The 12,397-nt window shown below is 41.7% G+C and overlaps 1 protein-coding gene across 1 annotated transcript; it reads right to left on the reverse strand.

Moving 5' to 3' along the window:
• Window positions 1-2,869: 2,869 nt before the first annotated feature.
• On the reverse strand, window positions 2,870-10,252 carry LOC148120049 (sperm motility kinase X-like). The gene is made up of 6 exons (XM_087896293.1): window positions 10,136-10,252; window positions 4,024-6,311; window positions 3,835-3,874; window positions 3,588-3,661; window positions 3,145-3,228; window positions 2,870-3,057 (listed from the first exon to the last, which is right to left on the reverse strand). The coding sequence occupies exon 2, from the start codon at window positions 6,298-6,300 to the stop codon at window positions 4,573-4,575; it is 1,728 nt and encodes a 575-aa protein (XP_087752419.1). The 5' UTR covers window positions 6,301-6,311; window positions 10,136-10,252; the 3' UTR covers window positions 2,870-3,057; window positions 3,145-3,228; window positions 3,588-3,661; window positions 3,835-3,874; window positions 4,024-4,572.
• Window positions 10,253-12,397: the final 2,145 nt, after the last annotated feature.

The raw sequence follows: 12,397 nt of genomic DNA on the forward strand, positions 1-12,397 counted from the left end.
TATGAGAGTACAGGTAAGAAAAGTGTCAGCTAAGGGCTGATATCTAAATGGATATGTGGATTGGGGGCTGTGGATATCCATCAGGGTCTGACACGTGACTGGTTTGGGATATATGTGGTGTATCTACACAGCCAGGCTTCATGTATTCGTTGTGAGGCGGCAAGGGGGGCTGTGTTCTGCATGGGTTGACATCTAGCATTGAGAGTGGAGCAGTGCTGTGGAGTGTGCAGCGCTAGGCTCTCTGGCCTCCAGCAGCAGCATGCAGATTCATGAGCTCAAGCAAGTCTTACATCTGTGCTATGCTCAGCATCCCTCTTCTCCTAAGCTGAGATGTTTGAGTGTCAAGAGTATAGTTGATTGTCAGAGGTGGAAATGAGTCCCCAGCTTTGGAGAGTCTTCATTCTGCTTCTTTACCATATCTTCATGCAGTAACATTGGGGTCACATGGGTGGAAGAGTGGTGAGCAGAACACATCTGGTTGTCAGCATGTACACTCCTTCCTGCTGCATAGCACTGAACGATCTTGTCTTAGAACAGGTATTTGTTGTCTGCTGGGCTGTGACAACAGTGTCTGCGCTTTCTCTAGATGTCCTACGATACAGTCTCCCCCAGCCATGCTTGAGCTTTTGTGTTTTCTTAGCTAATGACATTAAAGCTCGTGTGGCCAGAGTTCTTCTTCTGTGCTGTCTTTCTCTACTTCCTTAAGAGGCTGAAACTCATGTAGATCTCTTCTGCATCTCTTACATGAATTTTGTAGTGTTTGCATTGGGGTCAGCTGTAATAGTTGAATGTGTGTTCAGTTTTCTAATGGGGTCCTTATTGTTTGCCTTTGCATCCTTGCAAACTTTTGTGTATAGATCATTTTCTCTGCCTTCATTTCCAATTATGCCCCTGCCAAAATCAGCTGATGCGATGTAGGTGGGTCTCTTGCTGGGATTTGTGTGTGAATCCATGTTTCCATCTCTGTTTCTTCCCTGTTCTCCTCTGTGGATCTCTGAGAGTTTCTGTGAACGGCTGGAACCAGCAGTGCAGGGTCTGGAGGTGTCGCTCCTGTCCTCTGCCATCACTTTTGGGATTAGACCCAGGTGGATGTCACATTTAGTGCTTGGGTAGCAGATTGCCATGTTTTGAGTCTATCTAAGAAAAGGTCTGTCAGCTAAACAACAGTGGCAAGAGTGGAGAAACAGGGGTCTCTGAGAGTTTAGAGTCCTTTGAATTCCTCTCAGAAAAATACATGTTCTATTTGCCAATTGGTGTAAATTCAGCAGGAAGTTGTACTTTGGTACTTTGGTATTAGTTTGTTTGTGTGTTGTCTCTATTCAATACCAATAGGAAACAGTCTAAGTGACTGACGTCAAGTGCACCATCATCCTGTGATTACTGGCCTGAGAGAGAAGGTCCAAGGACACTGCCCTTTCCAGGAACTCCAGTCTAGAGGCTGTGCAGACATGCACTCTCGTGTCCCAAGGCTCTGCAGAGGCCCATTTTTCTCTGCTCAGGTAGTTTTTCAGGGTCATTTCTGAGGAAAGAGAGAAATAGGTGACATTTTTACACTATCCCTAAGCACACAGCATGAATGTATGCTGGATATTTAAAGGTAACATACATGGAAGGCTGTCACGGGGGATCCTCTGTTATCCTCAGATCTTGATGACAACTGGAGCAGATCCTGTAGCTGGATGCTGGAACATGAGCCATCCCAATGCCCTGTACAAGATGTCCTCCTGAAGTTGTGTAGAACTTCTGAGCTTTCCTGAATTCGGAGATAACCTTTTCATCACTGACACCGGGGCTGAATGTGCAAGTCCTCAAATTAGGAATCCTCTGGGTCATGACTCAGGGTGTGGCCAGGCTTCTATAAGAGAAGGAATATTGTAGATCAGTGAGGAAACTGGCTGAGAGTTCCATGTTCGAAAGCACAAGACCTGTGGTCTTGGTAGATAATGTCAGTTTTACTTTATGAAATTCAGGAACTAAATAGGCAGGTATAATGCTCATTGTCATTCAAGGTGACCTTCTCTAGGCCTACATCATTAGGGTTTCATCAGGAACATCAGAAGGCAGGAAATGATTTCTCGTGGCAGCCCTGCAAATTTCATGCATCAAGCTCTGAGAACAAAGAAGAAAAGCATTTTCCCACCAACATGTCTAAACATAGGCACTCTGCTTCCTGGATCTCAGCTCACTTCCTTTTGTCTACATTAGACAGGATACATACTTGGTGAAAATGAGCTTCCACAAAAGATGATGTCCGAAAGAACCTGCAGATAAAAGGAGAGAAATGGGAATAAATAAGACAACCAGAGTTGACTTCTGGAACTGCATGGGACCCACCTGCACCAGACTGTTCATCATGGCTGTGTCAAGCATCCAGTGGTTGTACTTTAAACATTGTGCCAAGCAAATATGTTATGTCCGGAAGAGCATCTAAGGACTCAGCTTTGTGCTCTGTGAGGAGGACACCTGTGGACACCTTTGGGATGAAGCGTGTGAAGTTCCTCCTTCAAGTAGCTGGTAATCATGGACCCTGCCCTTGCTCCCTCTAACAGAGAGGCAGTAAAGGAGGGAAGTAATGGATGTGGGAATCTGAAACTCAGCTGACTTTGTTCTCTCTCAGGACAAAGGTTAAAGATAGCAACTTGCTTTAGTATCAGGGAAAGTCATCATTAGACCCAAGGAAAATGTCAAAATAAGCATCACAAGTGATCATGCTGAGATTTGCCTTTATAGAGTCTGTCATGAGTGTCTGGAGCCCACGATTCTCATTGGTTGTATCTCCTGGGTTTCACAGACCTGGCTACAGCATCCAAGTCTCCCTTTCCCAGGCACTTCATTCAGTAAAGTATATCACAAATGATACTTGCCTTAGTAATCACCCACGGATGCAGAGCAGGTATGGACACAAAAGCAAGAAGGCCTGCCACTCTAGTCTGGTTGTCCTTGCAAGGCTGCGTGCACTCTCGTTCTCATGGTTCTTCAACCCAGTACAGAATAAGCATCTTGCCAGTTGCAGTGATTGTTCTTCCATACAGGTGTCAGATGATGTTCACCTGTTAGCTAGGGGCAGAGGGGAAAGTTGAGCTACTTGCCACAATTTATATCAAGATCACTCTGAATCCATGACTCTGTTGTGCGTCCTCTTACCTTTGTTCCTCTGCATCATGAGTTTAATGACCATGTTCCTTGGAGTTGCAAAAGGTTGTCTTTGGCAGCCTCATGCTGATCTTTCTGTGGATCAGTATCAAGAATAAACCAAACGACAGATACCTCTCCAATACAACAAGATGAAAATTAATAGGCTCAGTGCTGCCTTCAGCCGTGAGACCCACAGATAAGCCTTGGCATTCAGTCCCTTCTGAGTGGCCCCTCTTCATTACATCATTGGTTCGACATGGAGATTGTCCATGACAACTCCAATGTAGCTTTCACAAGAGGATTCTAGTTGAATGCTTCTAATCTGTAGTCACAGGATTCTGTCTAGATTTGACCCTTTGACCCCTGAGGTGGAATCTAATCTAAAAGTTGTTTGAAGACTGCAGACTAAGTAATTTGTCTACTGTACACCAGGAGAATCAAGCAAGATTCACCTTGCAAACTGGAGCAACATTCCAGGATATCTTCTATTGTCTTATCCATTTCCTTCTTGCTTGCTGTCACTTTCCTGTTAGGAGACAAACGTGCTTCTAAAAAGCACCCCACAGTAAGGACCCCTTCACCAACAGCTAGACTGAAGCAGCATTCAGTGGGAGTGTCTCCAGTGAAAAGAGGGAAGTGGATACAGGCACCCTGCAAACACATCAAAAGGAGGGGAGGGGCGGGGAGAAGGAGATTCACCTCTGTCCAATGTGGAAAAAGCATCTCCGGTGGACTTGACCTTGAAGGGAAAGACATATGAATGAGTACTGATGTATGTCATGAAAGACTGGCACATTGGGGCTTCTAATTCAAGGGTATCTTTGGGGGAATGTGGCACAGGGCTGCACTATGAGAAGGCAGCTATTGGAGGTCAGCCATTGTACATACCTCCTGTTACCTGTGGTTGTCTGTGGAAAAGCCTGTGGTAGGTAGAGGTTACCATCCCCTGTGCTGGACTTCTCTGTTTGGGTACATGACACTCTGTCTTCTGGACTTCCTGCATGGCTCCCAATTTGTCGATCTCAGTGAAGAAAACTGCTAACCCGGTGTCTCATCCTCTTCATTGATTTGATATGTAGTATGATAATGACATATGGAAGGCACAGTCTGAAGAACTTTGAAATATATACTTCAGAGTCTTGACTCTAATATCCTTCTGGATCATCTGTTTTCTGGTGGCTCTTCTTCTCATACTCTGTCCTGGTCTTTTTAGTTTTCTTCCCTCAAAGCCTTTGATGATCTATAATTCTTTCTTCCTTTATCCAACACTACTTCTGGCTGCCTCTACAGCCTCTACTTTTCAACCACTATTGTCTACTTTAGCTTAAACAATTCGGGGTAAAGGTGGTGGGAGAGTTGCTTTTGAAATAGGAGTTCCTAATTTTCCTACACTAGCTATCATATGATGGTCACAAAGGACCTTAGAAAACATATAGATTAATAAACACTGACGTGCATCTTGGGCACACCATTTAGCTCTGTGTGTGCACCTGCACTGCTCTCTCCTTCCAGTGGTGCCTCTTCTTTCTGAGAAACATGGCTTTTTCTTGACAGCGGCAAGCAGCAGCAGAGAAATCTCACACAATTCCCAATTCTCTTCTTAACCCTCTTCCAGCCTTTGGACAGACTACTGGCTGAGGCTGCACTTACATCTCCAGGAAGGACACCTTTTAAGTTGTTCTTGGATGTGGTCTGAAGGGAAGATCTCTGAGTTCCAAGGGTTTCAATGGTGCTCATACCCTGAGGTGTCTCGCTTTCCTTCTTTACAGAGGGTGTACTCTGAACATCTGAGCTATTCTTTAGGGTGTTCACTTCCTGGGGTTTCTCACAGGGCAAATACTGTGCAGAAGAAACGCACTCAGATAATGGGCATATTGAGGGCAACTCATTGCAAACCATGCTACCTACTGCCAAACTTTTACTCATGAGAGGAGTAACCTCAGGAGCACACATGGATACTGGTTGGGGAGGGCTGTCCTCCTTCAGGAGGCAGCACAAGGTGGCAGGCATGCTCAGGCTTCTGATCCCCTGCTTGTGTGAACACTTCTCATCCTGCCCCTGATGTTCAGCCAGCAAGGTGAAGTTGTGAATGGCAGGCTCACTCACAGATTTAGTGTGGTCCTGGGGTAACTCATGGTTTAAAATTAGGTACGTGGCCATGATGTTATTGAATTTTTTCTCACGTAGACTATCACTAATAGCCTTGGGATAGTAGCCCATTTCCCACATAGCCCCCACAATGATGGGATTTGGTTTGTTACAGAATGACTCTGAAGATGATGGAAGTTTCCAAAATTCTTCCCTCTCTTTGATCCACTGGTGCTGCCTAATGTCACAAATCGTGGGCCTCTGCTCAGGGTTCAGAGCGAACAAGTGCACAATGAGGTTCTCAAGCGAAATGTTTTGAGAGAGTGTGTAAGGAATGTAGTACATGGGATTCAGCATCAGCTCCTTCATGTCTGGATAGGTCTTTGCTTTGAATGGGAAGCTCGCTGTCACCATTATATATAAGACCACTGCCATGCTCCAGATGTCAGGTGCTCTTGGATCATACTCCGTGTCATTGAATAGCTCTGGAGCACCATATTCAACAGTGCCACAGAATCCCTTGCACTTCAGCCCAGAGCTGACTCTGATGGCCAGGCCAAAGTCACACAGTTTGATGTTTCCTTTGCCATCAAGTAGTATGTTTTCTAGCTTGATGTCCCTGTGGGCAATGCCATTATCGTGGCAGTAGTGCACTGCACATGCCATCTGGCAGAAGATGTGTTGGGCCTGTTTGTGCTGAAGAGGGCCACCCCGCTCAATATGCTTGACTAGATCGCCGTGAACAGCAAACTCCAACACCATATAGGTGTGGTCTCTGCTGTCGATGATGTGGAAAAGCTTTATTATGTACGGGTGTTCCAGCTCTTTCATGATGTTGAGTTCTTCCCTATTATTAAAGTCACTCCCCTCACCATTCGCAAGGATTTTAACTGCGACTTTCATATTTGTGAGGAGGTGGCAAGCGAGCTTGACCTCACCAAAGGCCCCTTTGCCGAGGGTATTGAGCATGACATAGTGATCAGTAATGGTCTCCTCTTCATAGGCGCTGGCATTCAGGGCCAGCTGCATGGTCTCCTCCTCTCTGTTCTTGCTCGAAAGGTTCTTGATAATTTCCATGCCAACGTCAACTGAAAAAAATCAGAATAAAAGCAATGAAAAGTAAGTCAAGGGGTAAAATTTTTAGCTTTCTGTTTCTTCATGGACAAGTGTGACAGAGCGAACAACCTTACAGTGATCTTCTGGGTCACAGAAAAAAGAATAAACCAAACTCTAAAGAAATCCCGGAAAACATACTGAAGACGAGTACTGAATCTAAGGAAATAGACCAGATTGAGCATTGCAACGGGATAAATGCTTGATTATTGAAAAGAAAAAGCGATACAGATACAACCTTACCAAAAATGATCGAAGAGGAGAAAATTCAATTTAAATTTATAGTCAAGCTTTGGTCTTGTTACAGTAAATATTGCTACTTCTAAAAAATCATTTGGAAGACATTTTTTGGCAACTAACAAGGGTTTTATTTTGGTATAGAGATTATACTCTATTTACTCTATAAACATATCTGTAGATCAAATAAATTAAAAATTCTATGCAAACCGAACCATTTCTGAATAAGTTTTTATTTGGAATTTTGAATACTTATTCATTATTAAGTTCTTAATAACCTAATCAGTGGAAATCATACAATTACAAAAACTTTGGAAAAACTCTTAGTATATGTACATAGTACAAATAGCAAAGGAGATTCAGCATTCCTGCATAAATAACAAAATCAGAGGAAATAGGAAAAGTTATGATGCACAATTTGCAGACGCTTTCCTATGCTGAAGAAAAGGAATGTCATTTCTAAGAAAAACATTTTACATTACCAAATACTAATGTAATCCTTTAGCAGACTATGTCATCAAATTTACCTATTTTTCCTGTCCCCAAATTGTATATTTTCCTCTGAGACAGTGTGGTGAATATAGTGATATCACTCTTGTGGGCACCATAATGAAAAGTGGTCTTTAAATAATGTGAGACATCATTCTGTGTTAGTCACTTGCTTTCCTGAAAACTCAACTGATCAAAATATTTTTCAGAAATCTATGGTATCAATCATATATTTTAAATTGTTTGTACATTTACAACTGGTTTTGAATTTTTAATTTTTTGTTTTTTCAATAATTTTGAAGGTTTTATACATGATCATTCAATTTACTTTTTATAGTCTTCTCCTTTGTAAAGATCTAGCAATGTTAATTTGAGGGCAGGTATAACAAATGTGATGTTTCCTGATCATATAAAAATGAAGCCTATGTTCCAAGGTTTCTCTATTCTCTATGTAGAGATATAACAAAAAGCCTACTTAGGAGTTGATAATGTCACCACATTTCTCATTCCAATTCCTCAAGTTTCCTAGTACTATTATCTTTCTATTTTTTAACAGTAAGATGAATTTTTAATTTTTCTCTCATATGTTCTACCCTGACTTGACTTTTCACATTCTCCCCTGCTCCATGCTCTTCTGCTTATTCTCCCAGATTAACCCTTTCTTCATCTCTCCTCAGTAGAAGGGAAGCCTCCCAGGGACATCAATGAAACACAGCAAATATGCTTCTTATAAAACTGTGCACATACTATCATATGAAAGCTGAACTCAAAACCTAGAAATAGGAAACGGTACCATAAGTAGGCTGAAGAGGTAATGACCACATTTCCCACTGTTAAGAATCCCACATAATATCAAGAATATGGGAAATAACATATGCACAGGATCTAGGTAAGACCCCCATCCTGCAGGCTCCCTACATCTCATTGAGCCACTATGAGTACCAGTCAATGGATTTTGCTGAATAAAACACTCATGTATACCAGCCAACATGGAGTTGTTGACTGGTGCTTCAACTGCTAGAAGACTCAGCCCTGCTGACTGACAATCATGATACAGAAATGTATTCTGCATTCTACTGCAGAAAAAGATAATACTCAACATCATCCAGCTACAAACCCTAGGACAACGGTGACCCATTAGCACAATGGACTGAAGCAATATTGGAGTAAGTCCAATGGCAGTAAGTAGTCACTTTTTGACTGCATTTAAGGCATCTCCAGAAGATGGACACCATTACTGACACTGCTCATGTGGGCAGGGAACTGAGTGGAAAGGTCTTAGGCTACAGGAAAACCTGCTACTGTTATTTTGCTACAGCAAGAGAGTGAACAAAATGAGTTTTGGTGACATACTACTACACAAAGAGATCAATATCTCAAACAGCACAGAGAGGTGAAGCCCTTTCTAGTGAGAGATGTGTCTAACCCTGGGTTTTACAGTAATGCAGAGGGAGTGTAAAGTTTTGTAATACTCAGTCCCAATTGGAAAGCTTTGTGAATACCTTCCCTCAAGTATCAGGGAGCTGAGGTAGTCAGAAGAGGAGGCAGAAAGATACTCAGGGCCAGATGTTGCAGAAGATTCCAAGAAAAAAAGAAATTGATGAACACATGAACTGAAAGAGACTGCAGCAATACACACAAGCATACAAAGGTTCAAGTCAGATGGGGGCTCCGGAATTGAAAATGGGAAGTAAAAACAGGGTTCCATCCCCAAACAGGAAAACATCAGCATTTGTTTCCTAATGGGACAAAAGAAAGAGTTTCCTCCAATGGATTCTCACTGGGTAACTTAACCACTCCTCTTGGTTGGATACATGTATTGGAATCATGGTCAAGCACAAAATTGTCTCTATTGAAATGTGGTAGAATATTGTGCTCATTGTCCTTTACTGGGGGCATTTTATAGGTCTTAATTCCTTATTTAAATTTCTTTTCTTTTTTAATAATAGAAAGTGTGTAAGACCATAACTCTAGATGGTATGGAAAGATAGGAGGGTGTTGAAGAAAATTGGGAAGGGGAAAACAATCAAAATACATTGTACAGAAGACTTTCAATGATAACATGTCAAGAAAATGAAAAACTGGTATGAATGCTTTCATGTATGGATTCTACCTGACTTTCAAAAAGAATTAACACTAATATTTGTCTAAGTATTCAATAAGGAGGAAGAAAGAGACATTTTCCAACATGTTCTACATAGCCTATAGGAGCCTACTACAAGACCTGGTGATTTGAACTTTTCTCCCTTGATCCCACATGTTGGAAATAATACCCTGACTCTCACCCACAAATTTACTTTGGATTTTCATAAGTGTGTGTTGTAATCCACTTGTAGATAAGTAAGTAAATAAAGGAAAATAATCTAAATATAAAATCAGAAGATACTATAAATAGGCAGTCTATGTACTTAGACATGAAAATCCATATTACAAATACTTGAAATATTTCCGCAAATTCAACAGCACATGAAAATGGCTATGTTCATGCCCAAGCTCAGTTCATTACTGAAGAACAGAAGGACAAATGTAACATAAAAAGGTAACAAAGAAACATTTGAAGAGGATACAGTTTACAATGCCTATAGCTCCAATAAACAAATTTAATCAATTTCCCGAAATCAGTTGAAAATGCAGATGAGTTTGCTATTTTTGATATGCCTTGCACAAAATGTAAATTTCGAGGTAACCTAAAACATACCACTGAAGACACAGAAGAGAACTATGGTCAACCTGGGGAAGTCCACGGTTTGGGACATGGGACATGGGGAGCTGGCACAGACTCTTTAGACAGAAGAGTGATGAACAGAGAGTCCTAGGTAGCTAGGAATCCAGGCTTGGGATCCTCAATTGTCAACCAGTACGAATAAGGGCTGGTGGCCAAATCCCCACTCCAAAGTTGTTTTTAGGAGAGAGAAAGAGAGAGAGAGAGAGAGAGAGAGAGAGAGAGAGAGAGAGAGAGAGAGAGAGAGAGAGAGAGAGAGGGAGGGATGAGGGAGAAAGACAGACAGAGAGAATAATGTGGGTCCCATTAAGACAAAAACGGCTTGGAAGACAACAGTCAATCAGGCAGTACCAGGTGTTTGAGTAGATCAGAAGCGCCTTCTCCAAATTCGCAGCTTCAAACACTCTCTGTAGGCACTGCCTCTGCCACTGGTGTCCTCGAAGTGAAAGCTCGGCCATCAACCTTCCAGGACTAGCACCAACTGTCTGTTAGCCACGCAACTCGTGCTGTGCATCCTGATCTCTGACCTGATTGGTCACATGTACAGGACTGAGCCAATCAGATTGGATAGACAATCAAGACTCTCTCATTGGTCAGGTTGAAATCGTGTGTCTCGTGTCTCCACGAGAATGCTTGGAAACACACTTTGACTGCACATGCAGTCCTGTGAGAACAGGATTAGAGCAGAAGGATTTGTTTCTTTGTGTCTTTTGTGTAGGGACATTCCAGCTAGTCAGCATCACCCCACACTTCTTCCTTCCAAGGATTACCTTTCAGTTGTGAACATGGACTCAGTTACTGAAGGTGCGATTTTTGTTTAATCTTTTGCTTGTCTTTCCATGGTGAAAGACTGTATTTGTACACTGTATTCTTGTGAACACCTATAAATGCAACATCAACAGGACCCCAGGAATTCCCGTCTTCAAAGAAATAATAGTCTATAACGAAAAATCAGGCTCTCTTAAAAATCTCCCACCATGTCTTGAGTGCATGCAGATCTTTCTTTAAGATCCCCCACCCCTGGTCCTTAATACCAATTTTTCAGTCTATGTAGAAACCTTTACTTTATAAATGTGAAAGTTACATCATCAATTAGTCATGGCTTGTTATACCGATACTGGTCATAAATAGCCTAAAATTAAAGTAATACTAAACACAACCATATTGAACCACTATTTTCCTCTCTGACTTTCCTCATTTCTTGCCCTCATTTTGTTATGGGACATTTTAATTCATAAATTTCTATTTCTCCATTGTAGCAACTTATCCAATTTACTCTACAATTTTCTAACACACTGAGGAAGCATAGGTAAACATATTTAATCTTTTGGTGAACTTGTATTCAAATCTGGATGCATTTTGTACATTTCTTCAGTATTAGTGCTGAATTTGAAACTAGTTTTTAAGACTGTTTTCATGTGTTTTTTTTAGATTGTCACTTGTAAAGAATATATGTAATTCTCTCCTTTTAACTTGCTTCATTTTTGTGCCAAGAGAGGATACCTAGATGTGTGTATGTGTGCTTATTTGTGTGTTTGTATGTGTAACTGTGTTTATGTATCTTTGTGTGTGTGTGTGTGTGAGAGAGAGAGAGAGAGAGGAAGGGGGAGGGAGAAAATTCATATATGTGGGCCTTTAATGTCAGACAGAAAGAAACAAAAGGCACTGACACCTCTCCCTATGTGTATTTTCATGGCTATATACCATAAGTTTGGTTGTGTAGTCAAAGCAACTTATCAGGAAGAGAATCTTAGTCATAGGTGACTTTTACTGTCAGGGGGAAAATAAATTGAAACTCTTGCCACCTACCAGTTTATGTTTATGTAAGTTTGTCTGAAAGGGATAACAGGCACAACATGATGCATTAACATCCAATTTTGTGTATTTATGTGTGTTTGCATGCATGCAGGAAAGTATATTTGTGTGTGTGTCCATGGGTGCTCCAGTAGTTATGGAGGGAGCATTTCACATGACCTGTCACCACCCATGTATGTATGTCAGTGGCTATAGAAGAGAAGATTCTGAGCAGTATCTGGTACCAACCTATGCATGTGGTGGTTGTGGCTATATGGTTGTGAAGATCTTTAAGTTGTGACACCTAGCCCTTCTTGTACGGCTTTGGTTGGAAAAAAATAGAAAATGTAGCAGTACCTGGCATCATGGTCTTGTGTGTGTCTAGGGGGCTTTGCCTCTCAGCAAATGGATACCTAACTGGTCCCCACACCACACCAATCTTTCTCTCTTTCATGGTCTCATGCACTTTTGTTGTTCTCTCTCTCTCTCTCTCTCTCTCTCTCTCCTCTCTCTCTCTCTCTCTCTCTCTCTTCTCTCTCTCTCTCTCTCTCTCTCTCTCTCTCTCTCTCTCTCTCTCTCTCTCTCTTCTTTTGTGTCTTTGCATGTGTTATTAGATGATTCATGGTTTGGAAGTCTGCAGTCCCTGACATCTATTGTGTCTGTGTCTGTTTGTGAATTTGGCTTAAGATGAGGCTAGTTGGTTAAGATGAGAGGCTTTGCTGTGTAAGGGGAAAAGTCAGGAAATGATATCACATATACTCGTGTGTGTATATGTGTGTGCCTGTTGCAATAAAATAGTTAGTACCTAGCAGGACATGA

The sequence above is a fragment of the Myodes glareolus genome, chromosome 13 (genome assembly GCF_982192425.1).
Source record: "Myodes glareolus chromosome 13, mMyoGla1.1, whole genome shotgun sequence".
In the NCBI taxonomy this organism is placed as follows: Eukaryota; Metazoa; Chordata; class Mammalia; order Rodentia; family Cricetidae; genus Myodes; species Myodes glareolus.